Source organism: Meriones unguiculatus, chromosome 3, assembly GCF_030254825.1.
Source record: "Meriones unguiculatus strain TT.TT164.6M chromosome 3, Bangor_MerUng_6.1, whole genome shotgun sequence".
Classification (NCBI taxonomy): Eukaryota; Metazoa; Chordata; class Mammalia; order Rodentia; family Muridae; genus Meriones; species Meriones unguiculatus.
This window is the reverse complement of record NC_083351.1, coordinates 22,084,555-22,104,267: the sequence shown is the minus strand read 5'-3', so window position 1 is coordinate 22,104,267 and position 19,713 is coordinate 22,084,555. Positions and strand designations below refer to the sequence as shown.

The following is a 19,713-nucleotide window of genomic DNA, read 5'->3' as shown; positions in this document are numbered from 1 at the left end:
GGATAAGCCTGGCCAGTCTGACTCGGACCGGCTTTCCTGTTCTCTTCCCCCTTCAAATTGGCCCTTCCAGAAGTTGTTCGCTGCCTGCAGAGAGTCGTCCCTAGTTAGCTACTGGACCTGTGTTGGCATCAGTCCCAGAAACACTTCATCCCTACATACTTGTTGAGGAGGTGATCTTTCCGGAAAATATGGATCCCTGTTTGCTTTTGCTTTTGCAACTTCCTCCTGGGAGTCGAGGTGAGGCCCCGCCTTCTTTGACTCCTCCACGTCAGTAAGAATCAACATGCAGGTCTGAGATGTAACTAAACCATGGGTTAAAATGAACTTCAGTAATTCCCAAGTCTTCTGCATCACACATCAGAAGCCTGCCACCACAGATCACAGAGAGTTTGAATGTCTGTTATCTAATTGGATTCTTGAACACCCTGGTCTTCCAGATAAGGAAGGGCCCGGATGGAAAGGTGAATGGGCAGCCTGTGTCTTAGCTAGAGACGGACGGATGGCAGAAGCGTTCTCATCGGCCTCCAATCTCACTACCTGCCAGATTCCTCTTGACTAAACTTGCAAACACAGTCTAGCAACCCCTTACATTCCACATCCACTTCTCTTTCCTGTGAGTTTTATATCATCCCTAGTAAGAACCTTGAGAAGCGGTCCCAGGTCATCAAGGCTGAACCCAGGGTGAGGTCCCTTCTCTTTCCTACAAGGCAACTACAGAGTCTGTCCGAGCGCACAGAGATGCTTGTCCAGGGTCATGGGTCTCAGTAGCTACACCACAATTAAACTCATCTGCCTGTTTGCTGATACCTCCCTTGCTTCTCTCTGGGCCGACTATCTGTAGAGTGGGCTGTATAAGATCAAGCCTCACCCCTGTGTCTTCTGGAAAATCACGTTAGTGTTTGAGGCGCCTGGCTTTGAATTTAAATCTCGATTTGGTCAGATCAATCATTCACTGTCACTAAGCCTCAGGGTTTTTTTTGGGGGGGGGTTCATCTGCAAATGAGACCCCTCCTCCCCCCACCCCACCCCAGCCTAGGCTGACCTCAATTTTATTCTCCTGCCTCAGCAACTCCAGCTGGAATTATAAGTGTCTCTGTAAATGGGACCGAGTGAGGAAATGGATGTTAGGTCTCCTGACACATTCAGAGTAATCAGTCAATGTCAGATTTCCTCTTTTCTGCTATGTCTGTGAGGGGAAGCAGAAGAACCCTGGGGGAAGATTGCAGCTCGAAATTCCACGGCGAGCACCATCTCCCAGTTTACAGTAGAGCATCGAGGAGAGCCAGGAGCTGTGTCTCTCAGATCTCTGCTTCTGAGACCACGATAACCCAATGAGCTTCCCACAGAAACCTTTCAGCCCTTCCAGAAATGTTTCTGGTGTGTCTCTCCTTCCCCAGTCTCCATTCTGACGATCATTCTCCCGGAAAGAGTTAAACCTTCATCCAGCCTTCCGTTCCTGGCCCGTGGAGATTAGAGAGATCGGATTTATTTCTCTTAATAAACAGAAAAGAAGTTGGGCCAGGCAGGTGACAAGGGAACAATCACAACAATAGGAGGCTGGAGCAAAGGGGAACAAGACAGCCTTCAGGAGTGCCCAGCGCCACCTCCAGACTTGGAAAGACAACAGCTTGGGGCAGAGGCTGTCACCCTTGCACGTGGACTCAGTGAGGCCGACCTGCTGCCCAGAAAGCCCAGTGCCACTCAATACCAAACTCAAGGCGGGAGGAGGCTAGGCCACACACCTGACGAACCCAGAAGGCTGCAGTACTAACCTACAAGTCAGTGTTTGCAGCCCTCTGCCTCCAGGTTAGACCCCTGGAAGAGAGAGTCCAAGGCCTGGGGTATACCGCTACTCTACTCTCCTGCCTGACAATCTCACCACAGCCCATACTGCTGCAGTTCTGACACAAGCTCTCCTGAGGGAGAGGGGAATGGCCTCACCCTGAATCCCAGTGAGGAACCCTTGGTAAAGACTCCCCTCCTCTTAGGGGCTTCAGAACACACGGAAACACCCCTCAATCAAGCCTTCCCTCAGGGCTTGGCCCCTTCCTCTTCGTCCCAGCACCCTAACTTCTATTTGTGGCAGGGCCTCAGGGGAGCAGGGCCCTTATCCAAAAGAAAGATCAGGCCGGATGCAATCATACAAGAGGCTTTCCACCCTCTTCCTGACCCCTGAAGTTCCTTCTAATTCACCAGAGTTAGTTAAAGGACACTGAAAAGGTAAACACAGGCTAGATGGGATGGGCCCTGGCCTCTGCCATTTCCTCACCTTAGCACTGTAACTGGGCAGTATAGGAAAGACGGGAAAGACGACGTACTTCCAGCCGTAGCTGGCCTCTACCCCCTGGCAGAGACTAAAGGTCTCCCCATCAAACTGAAAGCAGGAACACGAGATGAGGAAAAAGCCGAACAAGTGGCCAAAAGTAAAGTTGACCCTAACAGGGATGGGCCAGGTCCTTCCTGTTTCTCAGGCCTCTCTCATGCCTTAAGTTCCAGGGAGAGCCGTGAACTCAAACCTTCCAAAGACTAGGAAACTGCTGCTGGAGTTTATCCGCCCAGCCCTGGCACGGCCTCTCCATTGAACTTGCACCTCAGTTTCCCCGTTTTCATTCCACACCAGCAGGTTCCTAGCAGGACTAGGGAAAGGTGTGGAGAGCGAGTGCCTCCGGTTTGGGATGGTGATCTCACCACCGCAGGAGGTAGATGTTTGTGGTTTGGCCCAGGTAAAAGGGGTGGGGGAGGAGGTGGGAAAAGCTAGCGCCGGTAACAACTTAAGGCAAAGGACTCCAAGGTGAGTCCTTTGTGGAGCTCCTAACTAGGATCTACCTGGAGGGCAAAAACTTCCGTCTGAGCAGGCTGACCTTAAAGACCCAAAGACACCGCCACCCCTAGACCCCAGGCCACCTGCCTCTCCCATGGCCCCAGGCCAGAGTCAAGTCTCTGACCCCCCTGACTCAGCAGAGGGCAGAACCTGGGCGTGCGAGGGGAAATAGTCTTTCCACCAGGAGGGCCAACCAGCCAGGACTTCCTGCTTAAACCAGGGGATCCCTGCCTCAGAGGGGGGTCTCTGCCCCTCAAAGTTGGATAGGCTGTGTCCCTGGAGAGGCGCAGGATCTATCTTGGGGTGCCCTGGGCTCTTCACTCCTCCGACACCACTACCTAGGAGACAACCCGTCCACCTACGGCCGACCCCACCACCACCACCAGGTGACCCACCCTGCCACACCCTCGGCGCGCTCAACCCAGGTGCCAGGCCACCTTACCCCGGCTTTTGCCCTTGGCCCGCTTGGCCTTGTCGTCCGCTTTCTTGGCCCGTGGGGCGGCCGACTCGGCGCCCTCGGCCCCGGCCGCCTTCTTCTTGCGCCGTTTGCCCCGCAGCCAGCTGAAGGCGCGGCGGAGGCCGGAGCGGGACTTCTTCCTGCGCGGGGGGCCGCCGGGGCTCCCGGGCTCGTCGGCCGCAGGTGCGGCGGGGGGCGCGCGGGCCGCCATGGCGCGGGGCTGGGGACGCGCGGACCCGGCGGCGGGGGGTCAGGCCCCCTGCAGCGCGGCGCCCATGCGCGGGGGCGGTCGCCGCCGGAGACGAGCCCGGAGAAAAGTTTGGGCGGCGGAGGCCGAACGAGCGCTGTGGGGGCGGGGGCAGCACGGGCGGGGCCGCGGGGCGGGCGGGGCGCGAGCGGCGGGAGCGGCCGTCAGGGGCGGGGAGGGCCGGGGCGGGGGGGTGGGACCGGTGGCAGCGCGGTGGCAGCCCGCTCCTCCCCGCCAGCGGTGCGCGCCCCGATGGCAAGGTCCGGCCGCAGAGGAGGGTTTCCCCCACCCTGCCGGTGCCACGAGAGTCTATCCCCGGGAGACCCCGAGAGAATTCGGGATCCGTAGGGCAGGAAGGGGCAGCGAGGTGCTGGGCTCGGACCACCCCAAGAGAGCCCGGTGTCCCCAGTAAGGCTGAGGAAGAGTCTCCCACACGCACACCAGGGACCCTGTGGAGGGCGGCAGGCATTCCCCTGGCTCAGGACCACAGCGGGGCCCCAGCCTCCAGCAACGCTCTGTGTTCCTGACTCACTCCTCATACCCAGAGTGGGACAACCAGACCTCAGTTCACCCTCAACTTGGCGTTGATTCCCTCAGGGCACCCAAGTAAAGACTCGGGCTTTCCCACTGAGATGATCTAGGAAGATAAGTTGGGGTGGGTCTTGAAGTAGGTGACTAGAGTGCCCGGGGAAGCTGGTTAGAGAAAGCCTTTAGAAATCTTGAAAATGCTGTGTTCGGTTCCTTGCAGGCCGCTGGTGCTTTATTATAGCTGACCAAGCCCTTTCATATCTCTGATTTTACAAGCTGTGAGGAAAGTCAGGTAGGGAACGTTCCCCTTTAGGACAGAGGAAGGGTAAGGCCGGGAGGGGGGCTAAGCCAGCATCCTGAGGCAGGAGGCTAGAAAACCTAAAAAAACTGTGGCTTCCCAGAAGGCCCCACAGTTAGAGTTGAGAGTTGTCTAGCATTATCAGCCGGACACTTGTCACAACGCTCTCTCCCGGTCCCGGTCTGCATAAGGACAGGGACAGGAATTGATCACTCAGCCTAACCTGCCTGGCACACAGTAGGCCTCACTCGAACACTGTGAGCTGACTACAGTGCAGAGAGGGAACTGACCTCCCTTCGCCCCCTGGGTGTGCCAAGGTAAACCTGCACCCTGAGGGTTCCTACTGCCCACTAAGGGGCCTCAGTTTCCTGATAATACCATGCAAGCCTGCACTCTCTTAAGAGCCCTCATTCCCAAATGGGCACTGGACCCTGCCCTCTGGGTGCTCCCAATCAAAATCAAACCTTAATGTAAGGACCCCATCTCTTCCTTTGTTCATGACCCTCAGAGGAAAGGTGTCAAAGGGAGCACTGAGGCCTGCAGAGAAAGGTGAGCAGGGCTCAGCGACGACGGGATAATTCAAAACAAAACAAAACAAAAAAAGTGTGCATTCAGGAGTGTGAAGGCAAGCACGGGTTTTTGTTTGCTTTTTTATGTGCAAACAAGCGTTTCCTCGCTGTTGTGTTTCTCTACCTAACAGAGCCCTGGCTGCCCCTGAACTCACTCTGTAGACCAGGCTGGCTCCTAACTCAGAAATCCACCTGCCTCTACCCCCTGAGTGCTGCAGGTCTTTTCTTAATGCCAGCCACTCCTGGCAGCAGGGGGGCAAGGTGGGTAGGAGAGCTAACTGCAGCCCTTGCCTGGCTTTTGGAAGGGGTGGTCAGGAGAGTGTTCATTATTCTCGAAGCAGCTCTTTCGGTACTCTCTCCCCAGGGGCAGAGGTTAGCTATATAATTTGCAAGACCGCCTGTTCAGCTATGGTACCATTATCCTGGGATGGACCTGTGTAAGCTGCTACCACCACCACTCCTGGCTGCAAGAACCATTGCCCTCAGGGCTGGAGAGATGGCTCAGTGGTCTGGAGCACTGACTGCTCTTCCAGAGGACCTGGGTTCAATTCTAAGCACCCACATGGCAGCTCAGAAGTATCTGTAATTCCAGTTCCAGGGGACCTGGCTCCCTCAAACAGATATACATGCAAGTAAAACACCAGAGCACATAAAAATAAGTCCTTTTCTTTTTTTTTAATTTTTTGGGGAAAAAAGTTTCACCAGTGCCGGGTAGGGTGGCCAGCACTCAGGGAGGCAGAGGCAGGCAGATCTCTGGGACTTCAAGCCAGCCTAGTCTACAAAGGGAGTCCAGGAGAGCCAAGCCCTGTCTTGAAAAACAAAATTTGCTGAAGTTTCTAACCTGGCTTCACAGGGGCTGAGTAATACAAGCTGAATCCCACAACCAACGAGCCTGCCTGGGACTGGCCTAACCCTCTGCATCTATGTTACAGTTGTGTAGTTCAGTCTTCCTGTGGGACTCCTAACAGCAGGAACACAGTTTTGCCAGCTTTGGGGACCCTTTCCCTCAGACTGAGTTGTCCAGCCTTACCAGAGGGGCGGTGTCTAGTCTCACTGCAACTTGATATGCCAGGTTTGGTTGATATCCATGGGGGCCTGCCCTTTTCTGAATAGAAACAGAAGAGGAATGGAGGGGGGTGGCGTAGAGGGGAGGTGGGGGAGGCGGCACTGGGAGGAGAGGAGGGGGAGGAATTTCAGTCTGAAATCAATCAATCAATCAGTCAATCAATACTTATATTATTTAAAAAAAAATTGCTCTCCACGAACTTGTAGCTGGGGTTATAGCACAGTGGCAGAGTGCTTGACTCAAATGCCTGAGGCCCTGGGTTCAGCACTGCACAAAGAGAAAGGAAAGGACTTCAGGAGAACCTCCATGCCGGCAGCTCAGCTGAGTGTTTGCCCAGGAAGCACAGAGGACTGTGTCCCGGCCCCAGCTCTGCAGCTCCTTATAAGCCAGGGTGGTAGTGCTGTCTGTAACCCAGGCATTCAGGAGACGGAAGCAGGTCAGCTCAGGATCATCCTGGGCTTGGTGGTGAGGCTGAGGCCAGCCAACCCGAACTTTCTGAGAACCCGGGTGGGTGGGGCGACAACTCCATGTTCTAGCTAGCTTCGAACCTTCCTGAGGTCAGGCCCAGGTACTACACCACAGGTGCAAGGAAGGCTCCTCTCCTGCCAGAATGCCCAGGAGTTAACCCGCAGAGTGGAGCCCCGATGCAGAGGAAACGGAAAAGTCAGGATTATATTCCTCAGTCCAGTACACAGACTGCCTCAGCCTCTGTGAAGTGGCCCAGCGTTCCCTCTTGTCCTCTGGACTAGTATTCAGATAAGGTTCTGGGACACCCAACCTGGGAAGGGCCAGCCTGTGCCCAGGCCGAAGCTGAGTGCTTCCACCTGGCCTCACGATTGCTCAGCTGAGCTCCCTTACTTCACCCGCAGGACCTGGAATCGACTTCCCAGAAGTCCCTGTAACCCCAGCACAAAGTCCAACCTGGAGCCAGGCTGTCACCTGACCCAGCAGGAAGTTGCCAGCCTGTCCCTGGAGAGGAACTAGCAATAACCAGACTTAGGGCCGCAGCCCAAGGGCCCTCCAACTTTGCTCTAATACTTTTGGACAGCTCAAGACTGTATGTTGCTTGGGAGCTCGGCTTCCCACAGGCACCAGCTTTGTCTCTGTCTGGGCTCCGCTTCCTCCAGAACAGAGGTGTGACTGAAGCCTCTCTCATTTCAGTGGGACACCAGAAAAGGGGTGGGAGCTCCCTGGCCTGCCGCCTCCCCTGTCGACTTTTGGACCAGCTGGAAGGGCTGTAGTCTCAGTGGCGGGTGGAGTGGTCCTGTGAAATTACAGACCCCTGGGGTAAACAGTGGGAAGAGCACCCCCCTAACTCCCTCCTCCCCTCCCCCTGCAGAGTCCACCCCACCACCAGCATTCCTGAGGCCTCTACTCTGAGGCTCCTGGCATCTAGCAGCTTTGTTAACATTTCAGACAAACGCCCTGTGGAGGTCTTCTTTGATCTTCCCTGTATCTCCTAGAGTCAGAGCCCGGGACTAATTCCACCCATTCAGCCTTTCCCACCCCCTTCTGGGAGGTGAAGTAGCTGCCCAAGGTCAGTGGTGCCGCCCAATGGAGGTGCGCCCAGTTCCCAGTTGGTGCCAGCTTAGGAGAAGGCAGCTGAGGGAGAGGAGGAAGATAGAAGAGCAGAAAGAGAAGAGGAGGTCACTACTGCACCTCCCTGGTGGAGTGGTGTGGTTCCCTTTATTGTCTCAATAGATAGATAACCTCCTCAACAACACGGCTCTGGGTTCCAAGCATCCGGAGATGGACCACATCACCGATTATTATTCGCTTATTACACAGCACAGTAATTGGACTGGACACCTATAACCCAGGTACTCTTCTTGGACGGAGCATGACTTAAAATGAGGAGTTCAAGACGGGCAAGGTGGCACACGCCCGTGATCCCTTGCAGAGGCAGAGGCAGGCAGAGCGCTGTGAGTTCAAGGCCAGCCTGGGCTACAAAGCAAGTTCAGGACAGCCAAGGCTACACAGAAAAACCCTGTCTCCAAAAAACAAACAAAAGGTGAGGTCTTCAAGTCAAGGCAGCGCTGAGAACCCTGTCTCAAAAAGAAAAGCTGGGGTTTGGAGGGGTACAGCTCAGCAGGAGAGTGCACAGCCCATACTATGTGTGAGGGAAGGGATTCCTTTCTTTCTTTCCTTTTTTTTTTTTTTTTTAGCAATGTAACATTTTTCCTTTCTCAAAATCTACGGTTATTAACCCCCACCAAAAAAAAAAAAAAAAGTCATTATGTAGCTGAGAATGACCTTGAATTCCTAACTCACCTTGAATTCCTGACCCTCCTGTCTCCACCTCCCAAGTGCTAGACTTACAGGTGTCTGCCATCACTCTTGATTTCTATAGTACTGGAGAGAGAACCAACCCGGACTGGAAAGAGCTAGGCAGCTACTCTGTCGACTGAGCTGTATCCCCAGACTTTGCAGGGTTTTCTTTTTTGCTGTTTGTTCTTTGTGTTTTGGTTTTGGGTTTGGTGGTAGTGGTGGTTTTGTTTGTTTGGTTGGTTGGTTGGTTAGTTGGTTTGTTTTTTTGAGACAGGGTTTCTCTGTGTAGCCCTGGCTATCCAGGAACTCACTCTGTATATCAGGCTGGCCTCCAACTTAAGAGATCTGCCTGACTCTGCCTCCCAGGTGCTGGGGTTAAAGGTGTGTGCCACCACTGCCCAGCGCTTGGGAGGTTTTCAAGAATTATTTTATTTTTATTTATGTGTATGTATGTATGTGTATGGAGCTGCCCAGGGAGCCCAGAAAGGGAGTGGGTGCCCTGAAGCTACAGTTGTGTGTGGGTTCTGTGTCCTTTGTGAGTTCTGGAAACCAGACTCAGCCTCTACCAGAACAGCACTCCTAACCGCTGAGCCATCTTTCCAGCCCTCTCAGCTCTTGCTTTTTGTTTTGTTTTGTTTTGTTTTGAGAAAGAGTTTTATTTTGTAGCTCAGGCTGGCCTAGAACTTGCTTTATATCCTAGGCTAGGCTCAATCCTCCCACTTCAGCCCCCTGCGTACTGGAATATGCCCCACCATGCCTGGCTTCCTTCTTATTTTTTCCTATTTTTATTAATTGTATTTATCTATGACGTGTGTGTATGAGTGTGTGCTCAGGGGCGTGCAGAGCACAGCACAGCACAGGCTAGCATAGCGTGTGTGATCAGAATACAACTTGCAGACACTGCTTTCTTTCCTTTCACGGCGTGAGGTTTACCGACAGAATTTCTCAGCCCTGATGGCATGTACCCTCACCTGGCGACCTGCTGAACCACCTTGCCCAGCCCCTTTCATTTTTGAAGACAGAGTCTCACTGTGTAGCCCAGGGTATCCGCAAACTCATGGTCCACCTGCCTCGGCCCACCCCCGCAGTCTGATGGACAATACTGGTAGGAAGCGATGCTCTATATGAGTCAATTTTATCTTACAAACCAAAGCTTTAGGGCGTGGCGGGGGCGGCTCAGAGAGTTAAGGGCCTCCTGGACAAGGAGGGGGATGTGAGCATGGAGCTGCGGAACCCTTGTGAAGTTGGACGCATCGAGGGTGTCTGTAATCTGCAGGGAGAAGGACAATAGAGACGGAGGATCCGCTGAAGCTCCTGTGGCTGATATAGCCTGGGCAAAGATGCCCCGGTGAAGAAATCCTGGCAAGGGTGACACTGACGTTATCATCTTACCTCCACACGGGTGCTCCGGTACATGCGTGCCTGCACTACGCACGGGACACACACACACCTACACCCACGTGAAAAAGTCAAAACGGTCTAGCTTTAGCTGGGTGTAATGACACACGCTCATCAACCCAGCCCTTGGCAATAGAGGCGGGACGATCAGGCGGCTGAAGCCAGCTGAGTGCGCACCATGCACCACTCTGTCAGGGAAGAAGCAGGCCCACCTCATAATATTAACCGGCCGTAAAGGGAATCCGGGGTGGCAGCGCTGATGTTTGAATGACCCAAAAATGTGAAACTCTGCGTTCTAGGTGGTGGTTATGGTTTGAAGTGAGTGCCAGCATTTAATTTATTTCTGCAACCGTTCGTGTTAGCCCGTAATTAGGAAATGCTGCGGCTCAGAGACAAGCAGGGACAAATGGTGAGAGCTTCTAGCAACTTGGTGGAAATGGCAGCTTTGCTCTTGAGTTCTGCCCAGAATCTTGTCAGCCAGCCAGCCAAGCTTAAAGCTGGGTCCAGTGGCTCAAGAACTTGAGAATCTCTGTGAGTTTGAGGCTAGCCCGGTCTACATAGTGAAACCTGTCGAAAGAAAGAAAGAAAGAAAGAAAGAAAGAAAGAAAGAAAGAAAGAAAGAAAGAAAGAAAGAAGGAAAGAAAGAAAGAAAAGAAAATTAGCACAGAGTTAGGTATGGCAGTACACATATAATCCTGGCACCCAGGAGGTAGAGGCAAAAGGGTATGGAGGTCAAGATCATCTTGGCTACATAGAGTTCAAGGTCAGCCTGGCCTACATGAGACTCAAAAAATAGTTAGCACAGAACCCAACTCTACCTGTCACATTTTCATTACTTTAAAAAAAAAATGTTTTCAGGAGTCATTGGTGGCAGCCTACTCCTTTGATCCGAGGACTCAGGAGGCAGAGGCAGGCAGATCTCTGAGTTCGAGGTCAGCCTGGTCTATAGAGCGAGTTTCAGGACAGCCAGGGCCACACCGAGAAACCCTGTCTTGAAAACAAACAAACAAACAAACAAGCAAGCAAAAACACGAGACTCTTCATGATCCACGCAGGGTGCTTCCTAACTGCCTGGATCTGTAGAGCCTCAGGAGGCTCCAGGGTCCCCTTCTGGCCTCTAGGGACCAGCTTTCGTACTCACACAGGGCACGTGTGTGCGCACACACACACACAATTAAAAATAAAACTTTTAAAAAAGATTTATTTCGCCAGGCACAGAGGCACACGCCTGTAATCCCAGCACTCAGAGAGGTAGAGATAGGTGGAGCTCTGTGAGTTCAAGGCCAGCCTGGTCTACAAAGGGAGTCCAGGACAGCCAGGGCTACACAGAAAAAGCCTATCTTGAAAAACAATAAATAAATAATAAGTACATGATTATTTTTTATCTTCAGTGAGTGGTCTGAGTGTTTTGCATGTATGCATTTGTACCACATGCATGCCAGGAAAGTCAAAAGAAAGCCTTGGATGTCCTGGAGCTGAAGTTACAGATGCTTATTATCTACCATGTGGATGCTAGGAACCGAACCTGTGTCCTCTGCAAGAGCAACAAGTCCTCTTAACTGCTAAGCCATTTGTTCACCCTCCAAAATTCAAAGGAGAAAAGATGTTTGTTAAGAAGAAGCAGCAGAAGAAGAAGGAAAGAAGGAAATATGTTTTCATACCCTGGAGTGATAGCCCACAGCTGTAACTCCAGCATTCAGGAGACTGAAGCAAGACTTTTGCTAAAAGTTCAAGGCCAGCCTAGACTTTATAGTGAATTTAAAGGGTATAGAGTGAGACTCTGCCTCCAAATAAGTGTGTGTGTGTGTGTGTGTGTGTGTGTGTGTGTTCTCAAATGGCTGTTGAGTCTTTAGAATGAAGCCATGTGTCAGGTGTCACAAAAGGAGGCCTGTTGTCTTTCTCACACCCCCCACCCTGCACTTCCCTATCCCCCCACCTCCTGTCACTAATTGCTGGGTGTCTTTGGACACAGTTTTCCCTTGCTGGAAGTGTCTGAGTATCTTGGGTGTGAGGGTGAGCTCACAGGGGCAGAAGCCTTCTAAACTCACCCCCGCCCCAGAGTAGGGCCCCCATGAAACCACTGAACTGCCCAAGTTGGAAGGCAGAGGCGGGTTGCCACGGAGACAGGCTTTGTTTCCCCCAACTGTCTGACACTATCTGAGAAGCACACGAAGCTCAGCCAGATGGACCGTGACCTAGCCTGGGAGAGCAGGGATTTCCTGACCTGAGGTGCAAAAGGCTCTCTGCTCTCCAGGGACAGGCGTCAGCACTCCTCTGAGCCAGGACTGTGAGCAGCCCTGGTCTGTCGGTCAGAGAAGCTTGCAGTAGGGAGTGTGGGAGGGGCCTTCTCTAGGTGTTTGCTGAGCAGCACCCGTGGCCCCCTGGCCCCGTGCCCAAGAACAGGGCCAGGAGGGCAACACTCCCACATGGCTTTCTGGAAGCTGGGCTAGTGGGAGCACAACTTCCTGCCCATCACCACAGGGAAAGAGATAGATGAGGATTCTCAGAGCCAGCCTCCTCAGCCTCCCATCTACGGCGAATCTTCTACGAACACAGTGGGGCACCAACACCGGGACACACCCACATGCACAGTGAGTCACGCTGGCACATCTGGACACATGCATACACAAACTCAGATATGCTAAGACAGGACAGACAGACATCTAAACATGTGTAAACAGAATAGGAACATTCTGAAAGCCTCAGAAGCACACTGCCAGCGCACCCACTCCATCTGCTTACACAGGCGCTCTCCATCACAGAAACGCACGCATCCCCAGATGCACAGCATTCTCCTCGGTGTATATCGAATACATCCACACACGTGCCCAGCAGAGAGACATAATACTCGGGCTGGTTCCACAAACACAGATACAAGGATGCAAACAGTAACAAGTGAGAACACAGGTCCAGGCAATGGAAAGAAAAGGGAAGAGGGCCACTCCTTAGCGAGCGCCAGTTCTTCAGCAGGCGGCATGAAAGGATGTTTATCTGTCAGATCTTTTTAAGACTCTTCCAGCAAGCTGTGCGGTTGGTATAGCATCATCCCTGCTTTATACAAATGCGATTATGTAAAAAAAAAAAAACCAAAAAAAAACATCCAGGCTTGGGCTACAGAGCAGAGAACTTGTCTGGAGTACACAGAGCCCTGGATTAGACAGACCCCCCTCGCCTAATGAAGAATAGAAATGGAGAGGTGAAAAGAAGAGAGGGAGGGAGAGGGGGAAGAAAGGACAGAAGGAAGAGCAGACAGAAGGGGCAGACAAAATGCCCAACGCTGATCAGCTGCCTCAGGGCAAGCTGTTTGGTGCACATGCATGCAGACCTGAGTTCAGATCCTCAACACCCGTGCAAACAGCCAGGGTCTGGGAAGCTGGAGAGCTGGCTCAGCAATTGAAAGCACTGGCTGCTCTTCCCAGAGGACCTGGGTTCAATTCCCAGCACCCACATGGCAGGTTGAACTGTCTGTAACTCCAGTTCCAGGTGATCTGACACCCACACATGGACACACATGCAGACCAAAGCACATGAAATAAACAACCTTTAAAAAAAATAGTAAAAAAGAAAAGTCAGGGCCTAGCTGTGTTCCTGTTTTCCTGGTGTTTGGGGATGGGAGACAGGTGGGACTCTCTAGCCAGCATGTTCATCTAGTCTGTGACCAGTTCGTCCATGGTGGGGAGGGACTGAAAAAGACACCAACATTGACCTCTGGTCTCTACATGCAAAAGCATGTGCACCGTACCCGAACACACATGCCTACACCTACACACAAACACACATGCACACACGCGCACTCTCATGTGCACACTGCAGAAATAAAGGGTGGAAAGTGTAGAAATGCTTCTTTGAACGCACTTCTCCAGTACAGCCCAGCCGCCATCAGCATCAACAGGTGATTTATATTCTCCCATCCTTTTCCTGAGTGCTTCACACACACACACACACACACACACACACGAACACACAGGTAAAGATACCGCTAATTTGAACACCTTCCACAGAACTGACTCAGAGAAGATGAGGAAGTTGGCCAAGGCCGTACAGCTAGTTAGTAGGAGAGGCAGGGTTTGGATTTAGCCTGGCTCACTTCAAAATGCTGTTTCTGCTGCCTCAGCCTGCAGACAACCACAGAGATACAAATCCACAGCGGGGAGGCAGGCGGGCCGCAGGGGCAGGGGGAGGGGCACGGTCTCAGGGCTGGAAAGGAAGCTCCCTACAGCCTCCCCCCAACTGCTGGATCCCTCTGAGGCCCGGAGCCCTGATCTAATCCCTTTGAGAGGCTTCTTCTGGCTAGAGCCATTGTCCCTTCCTGTCCATTCCTGTTACGCAGTGACACATTCCTGGGAAGGGGAATCTTTGAATCACTGACTTGTAGGTGAGCATTCAGATGACTAAATGATGACGTGACAGCCCCGGGACCATCACACCAGTGACCTCTGTCTCCTTATCCCTGTCTTCCTCAATCCACCATCTACCCAGCCCAGGGGGGCTTTAATCAAGCCAGAGCGTGCCCCTCTTCGGCCTAAACCCTTCCTGCCTTTTCTACTGAATTCCCCATCTCCTGGGGACAATTCACAATTCAGCCCCATCACTCACTCCTGCTTTTTTTGATTGGCAAAATACTTCTCATCCTTTAGGATCACATGTCTCCTACTCTCCCCCCCCAAGACAGATTCTCGTGTACCCAAGGCTGGCCTTGAACCTGGAACTCACAGTAGTGGAGAACGACCTTGAATCCCTAATCCTCTGAACCTCCACTTTCCAAGCGTTGGGATTGTAGGCATGCACCATTCCTCCAGTTTATACGGGGTTGAAGATGGACCCCTGAGCTTCATGTTTCCTCCAATGCTTGACAAATACTCTACCAGCTGAACTGCATCTCCAGCCCCTCACTGCTGAGCCCCCTGACTTCAGTCAAGATCCTGCCCTGGGGAACCAGGCACAGTGATGCATGCCTGTAATCCCTGCACTTGGGGAGGCAGAGACAGGTGGATCTCTGTGAGTTCGAGGCCAGCCTGGTCTACAAAGCGAGTCCAGGACAGCCAAGGCTACACAGAGAAACCCTGTCTCAAAAACACCAAAATATTAATATTAATATTAATAATAATAATAAAAAGAATCCTGCCCTGTGGAAATGCTTCCCTTAATCTCCACAGCAGTACCGTGGAGGTCAGAATTACTGTTCCCATTTTACAAACAGTTACATCAAGGCCTGGAGAGAGGAAAACTCCCTTCCCTCCAGGTTCTTGCACGGCTGCAATCTTTACTGCATGATCAAGACACATGCAATCATAATTAGCAAGCATGTATGTTTTCTAGTTTTCTCCCAGGTAGGCCCCAGGGCCTGAAATTCTGCTCTTTTGTCTCTGGATCTGTGGTGGCAGCGTAGACCCGGCACAGTGGCAAAGACTCAGAGAGTGGTTATTGGGGGCAATATCCATCTATTTCCTGTCCCCTTGAGTGGCAGGAGGAGAGAGAATAGGAGGGACATGTGGGAGGGTAGTTTACCCTGAGGTTCCTGCTAGCAGACTCCTTTAGAGAAGTCACAGAGCTGTCCCTTAAGGAACCGGCTGGGACTGTCCCTGGGTTCTAGAGAAAGCTTGCTGACCTTGCAAGGGAAGCAAAAGTCTTCCGGCTCTGCTGTATCACCCTTCGCTAGAACCTCCCAGCCAATGTGTCATTAAATATTTACTGTTTCCCAGTCTGCTCAGTTTGGACCTAGGACCTGGAGGTGGTGACTGAAGACAGGGGTCAGGAAACGGTCCCTAGTTACTGGTCACTATGGTTACCGCAGAACCCTCTCCCTCTGCAAAGCCCTGTGGGTTGAGTTTCCAGGTGTGTGCTGTAGTTGGGGAAGAAGGTTCAGAGGGGAAAGACACCGGGGCCCCAGGTCACATAGCCCGTGAGAGAACCGCACACAGTCAGGTGTGTGCCTATGGTGTGCGCATCCTTCCTCTTTGCGCTGCATCCCAGCCCACAGCCAGGGAGGATGTGGGCCAGACTTGGAGGAGGCTCAGGGAAGCCATTTTGGAGGTGGGGCTGTGGCTGGAAGGCAGCCTGCCCTGGTGGACTTTCTACAATAACAAAGCTTTTCTCTGTCCCTGCAGGCACTTTCCCTTCCATTAGCTTGCTCAGTCCCAGCGTCATCCCTATTATTATCTCCGTTTGACAAATGAGGGAAGGAAGCCCAGTGCGGTCGAGTGACTTTCCCAAGGTTGCACAGCCCAGGCTTGGCAGAGCAAGAGCATGCTTTGGGGCCCTGGGTTTGCAGCTTGGGGCTAGGGATGCAGCTCACTAGGAGCGTGTAAGCAGGATGCAGAAGGTTCCTGTGTTCCGTCCTCGGAAACAGAAAGAACAAAGTCTCCCCCTGGACCTCTGCTGCCGCTGCTTCTGTCCCCTCCACAGTCCTCTGTGCTGCTCCGGAGCATAGAAAGAGAGTGAGCTGCTAATCCCTGCTCCCTCAGACCTCATACTGATGCCTGGGGATGTTTTCTCTGCCTTGCCCTGACCTGTCTACCTTTCAAACTCTTATTCTGCCTGCAGGCGCCAGGCCACCTTCTTGAAAAGGCTTCCTGGATTGACTCCTCCCAAGGCACAATGTCCTCTGTAGATTTTTTCTTTTTTTCTTTTTTTCCTTTCAGACAGTTTCTCTATGTAGCCCTGGCTGTCCTGGAACTCACTATGTAGACCAGGCTGGCCGGCCTCGAACTCAGATCTTTACCTGTCTTTGCCTCTGGAGTGCTGGGACTAAAGATGTGCACCACCAAGACTGGCTGCAAATTTTCCGCCCTTTTAGACAAAAGTTTTGGGTTTTTATTTTTTTTTTTTTTCTTTTTTCTTTTTTCAAGACAGGGTTTCTCTGTGTGTAGCCCTGGCTGTCCTGGATTCGCTTTGTAGACCAGGCTAGCCTGGAACTCACAGAGAGCCACCGGCCTCTGCTATCCCCAGTGCTGAGATTAAAAGTGTGCACCACCACACCTGGCTCTTAGACAAAGTGTTACTAAATAGCCATGACTAGCCTGGAACTCACTCTGTAGACCAGGCTGGCCTCAAACGCTCCAGGATCTGCCTGCCTCCGCCTCCCAAGCGCTGGAATTACTGCCACACACCACCACACCCAGCCCAATCCTCCATATAAATTTTTAATGGACCAATTATCTCATTACGTCGTTCATCCATCTGCCTCTCTCATCAGACGGCGTTCCTTAAGGGCAGGGAGAATGGTTTTCCACACCTGTCTCCCTGCGCATAGTTGTACGTCTTCGGAGAGCGCTTGTCAAGTGAATGTCTAACATCCCGAGGGCCAGACCGTGGAGCGCTAGCACGCCTGAGCCATCCAGAGAAGCCGGTGTGGTGTGCAGGATGATGTGTGCTTTCAGGCATTTGGAATCTGATGTGACATCCAGCTGAGCATTCCCCGGAGGTAAGAGTCCGGGACAAGAAGTCCGTGCTCCCTCTATGTGCTCTGTGGCCCCAGGAGGTAGAAAGCACCAACCCATTCAATGGAGGAGGAAACTGAGCCTCAGACAAGAGACTGACTCACCGACTTACACAACTAGTAAAACCAGCGGCAGTGGCCTGCACAGGGCCCTGGGTTGGACCCCTAACACCATATAAACCAGGCCTGGTGTCACATGCCTCTAATAGCTGCACGCAGCAGGTGGAGGGTCAGAGGTTCAGGGTCATCCTTGAGTCATCCTGGGATTACATGAGACTACGTTTCAAAGAAAAAAAAACAAAAAACAAAAAACAACTCTCTTATATGAGGGTCTCCAGCCAGGTGTGGGGTGTCCATCTTTAAAGCAGTCCTTGGGAGGCAGAAGCATGATGGTCAGGAATTCAAGGCTAGTCTTGGATATATAGCAAGTTCAAAACCAACCCGAGCTGTATGAGACCTTGTCTCAAAACAAAACCAACCACACAGACTCAGGAAGGGCTTGAATGCAGTTCCATATGGTACCATAGACCTAATCCCACCTGCACTCGGTAGGCAGGAAAAGACTGAAATAGAGGCTATGTACCTTTAAGAGGGAAAGTGGGAGATGAGAGGGAAGCCAGCAGGGTGACATTTGAGGCCAAGAAAAGAGCTCAAAGAGGGGTTAGAGCAGAGGCCCCTGAACCCTTGAGGGATCCTGGGGTGGGGTAGGAGAGCTACACTTTAGGAAACAACCTTCTTTAGCACTGTCCCCAGCTACCACCAGCCCCTTAAGGGGCCTGTGTTGTGGGAGATGAGGAAGCAGAGGCTGTTGGCTGGGAAAGGGACCTGAAGGAAGGAGTGCCCTGTGACTATGTGGGCCCTGGGGAGCAGGACAGATGGTCAGGACTGGTTTGGAAAAGACTGGCATGGATGTGAGTAGGCAGAAGTAGGAGGGGGATGAGCTCGAACATTCTCATTTTACACAGGTGGAAGGGAGCTTCTTCACTTCCTTTGGAAATCATCCATCCTATCTCCCTTACCCCACCTTACAGGCCTAGCCATGTTGCCCTCCTGCTTAGCCTCCCCACTCACTGCCCCCAGCCCAGGGCTCCCCTGAGGTTCTCCAGGACCAGCCACTCCCACTCGGGTCTGCTGTCTCACCCTCCCTGGCCCAGCCTGGTGAGGCAGGAGGGAGGAGTTTCCAGGCAGGAAAGAGCTGACTCACTCGGTGGCACATCTGGTCTCAGATCTTGATACCCAGCTGGAAGGGGCAGGAAGGAAGAAGCCACCTCCCCCACAAACTCTCCTGACTAAGTCCCAGGCCTTTGCCAACTGTGTGGGGCAGGCTGGGAGACGCCTCTGGCGTGGTGGCAACAGTCCTTGCCAGGCTGCCTCGCCCACTTGCCTGGGTCCTTTGCTGCCGTGATTGCCGTGAGTGTTCAGAAAAGCCGTTTGTCTCTCTTGTGCAAGTGACAATGCGGCTTGCTCAAGAGCACAGCATTTTGGAAGCGCTGGCCCAGTGGGTGTGTCCTCTCCCAGGTGAATATACAAAAGGGAGTGTATCTAGGGTAGTCAGAGACTGATGTCTGAGCTACTCAAGACATACAGGGGGGGGGGGGGGTGATGACTGCAAAAGCTGTGACAGGAATGGAGTTGCTGTCAGGTAGCCTGCAGGGCTCTGGGTTCCATCCCAACACTGGCACTGCAGGGATGAGAAGGGTTTGTTCTAGATGGCGGGAGACAGGAAACCCAAGCCCCTGGACAGATGGTTCCTCCCCAAAGTCACAGCGTAGGAAGTGGGTCCTTCCTCCACCTCCCTCTGCCCTCTACTCTTCTGTCCCTCCTGTTTTAGCTTTGCTCTGAAGCAACACTCTCTCTCTCTCTCTCTCTCTCTCTCTCTCTCATACACACACACACTCAGACTGAGTCCTCAACATTATTTTTGTCCTAACTCTGTTCCTCCACGCTGAGAACCTTGGCAGAGGTGTCCTGTCATCCTGTCCTCTGAGGGGTCATAGGGACATAGCGTTCTCATTGTCCGGAGTGGAAAGAGGTGTCCAGGTCCTGGGGAGAGGAAGGCCTCGTGCCAGGGTCTCTGATTTCTCTCCAGGGGCCCCAGCTGTGTTCTCATACAACATCCAGAAAGACACTGGCCGAGTCACTTCCCTTTTCCCACTGTAGCCCTCCCACACGGTATACATCAGACTGCAAATCCCTGTTCTTCCCTAGATCCACCCCATCCATAACATTAACTTTGGGTTGATTCAATTGTATATAAAGGGACCAAGACTCACTAAGGTACCCTAGTTGCCTGCGGTGACCTTCAGCCTTACCTGACTCATGATTTCCTCTTACTTGTTTTTGTTTTGTTTCCTCCTCTTTTTTTTTTTTTAGGTTGGAGGAGACAAGCTCTCATTCTCATGCCCCAGGGCTGACCTGGAACTGTGTAATCCACCCTGGCCTGGAGCTCATGGTGTGCCTCCTGCTTCAGCTGCCTGAGCTAATCAGGAAGACAGTTAGATTAGGCCCCTTAGGACCACCACTGCCTTATGTGAAGGGGTCAGAGAGTGGAGAGTCCATGATCGATTAGTGATGCCTGCCGTGGGTACAGAAAAGCTGGTGGGGATGCGTACGTGTTTCGTGC

The 19,713-nt window shown here is 52.5% G+C and overlaps 1 protein-coding gene across 1 annotated transcript in view; it reads right to left on the bottom strand.

The window, feature by feature from the left end:
* The window catches only part of Nhsl3 (NHS like 3), a 28,850-nt gene extending 25,264 nt beyond the window's left edge, over positions 1–3,586 (bottom strand). Inside the window, exon 1 of the mRNA XM_021637012.2 lies at positions 3,264–3,586. Within this exon, the coding sequence (XP_021492687.2) occupies positions 3,264–3,489 (226 nt within the window). The 5' untranslated portion in view covers positions 3,490–3,586. The remainder of the gene's footprint in view (positions 1–3,263) is intronic.
* Positions 3,587–19,713: the final 16,127 nt, after the last annotated feature.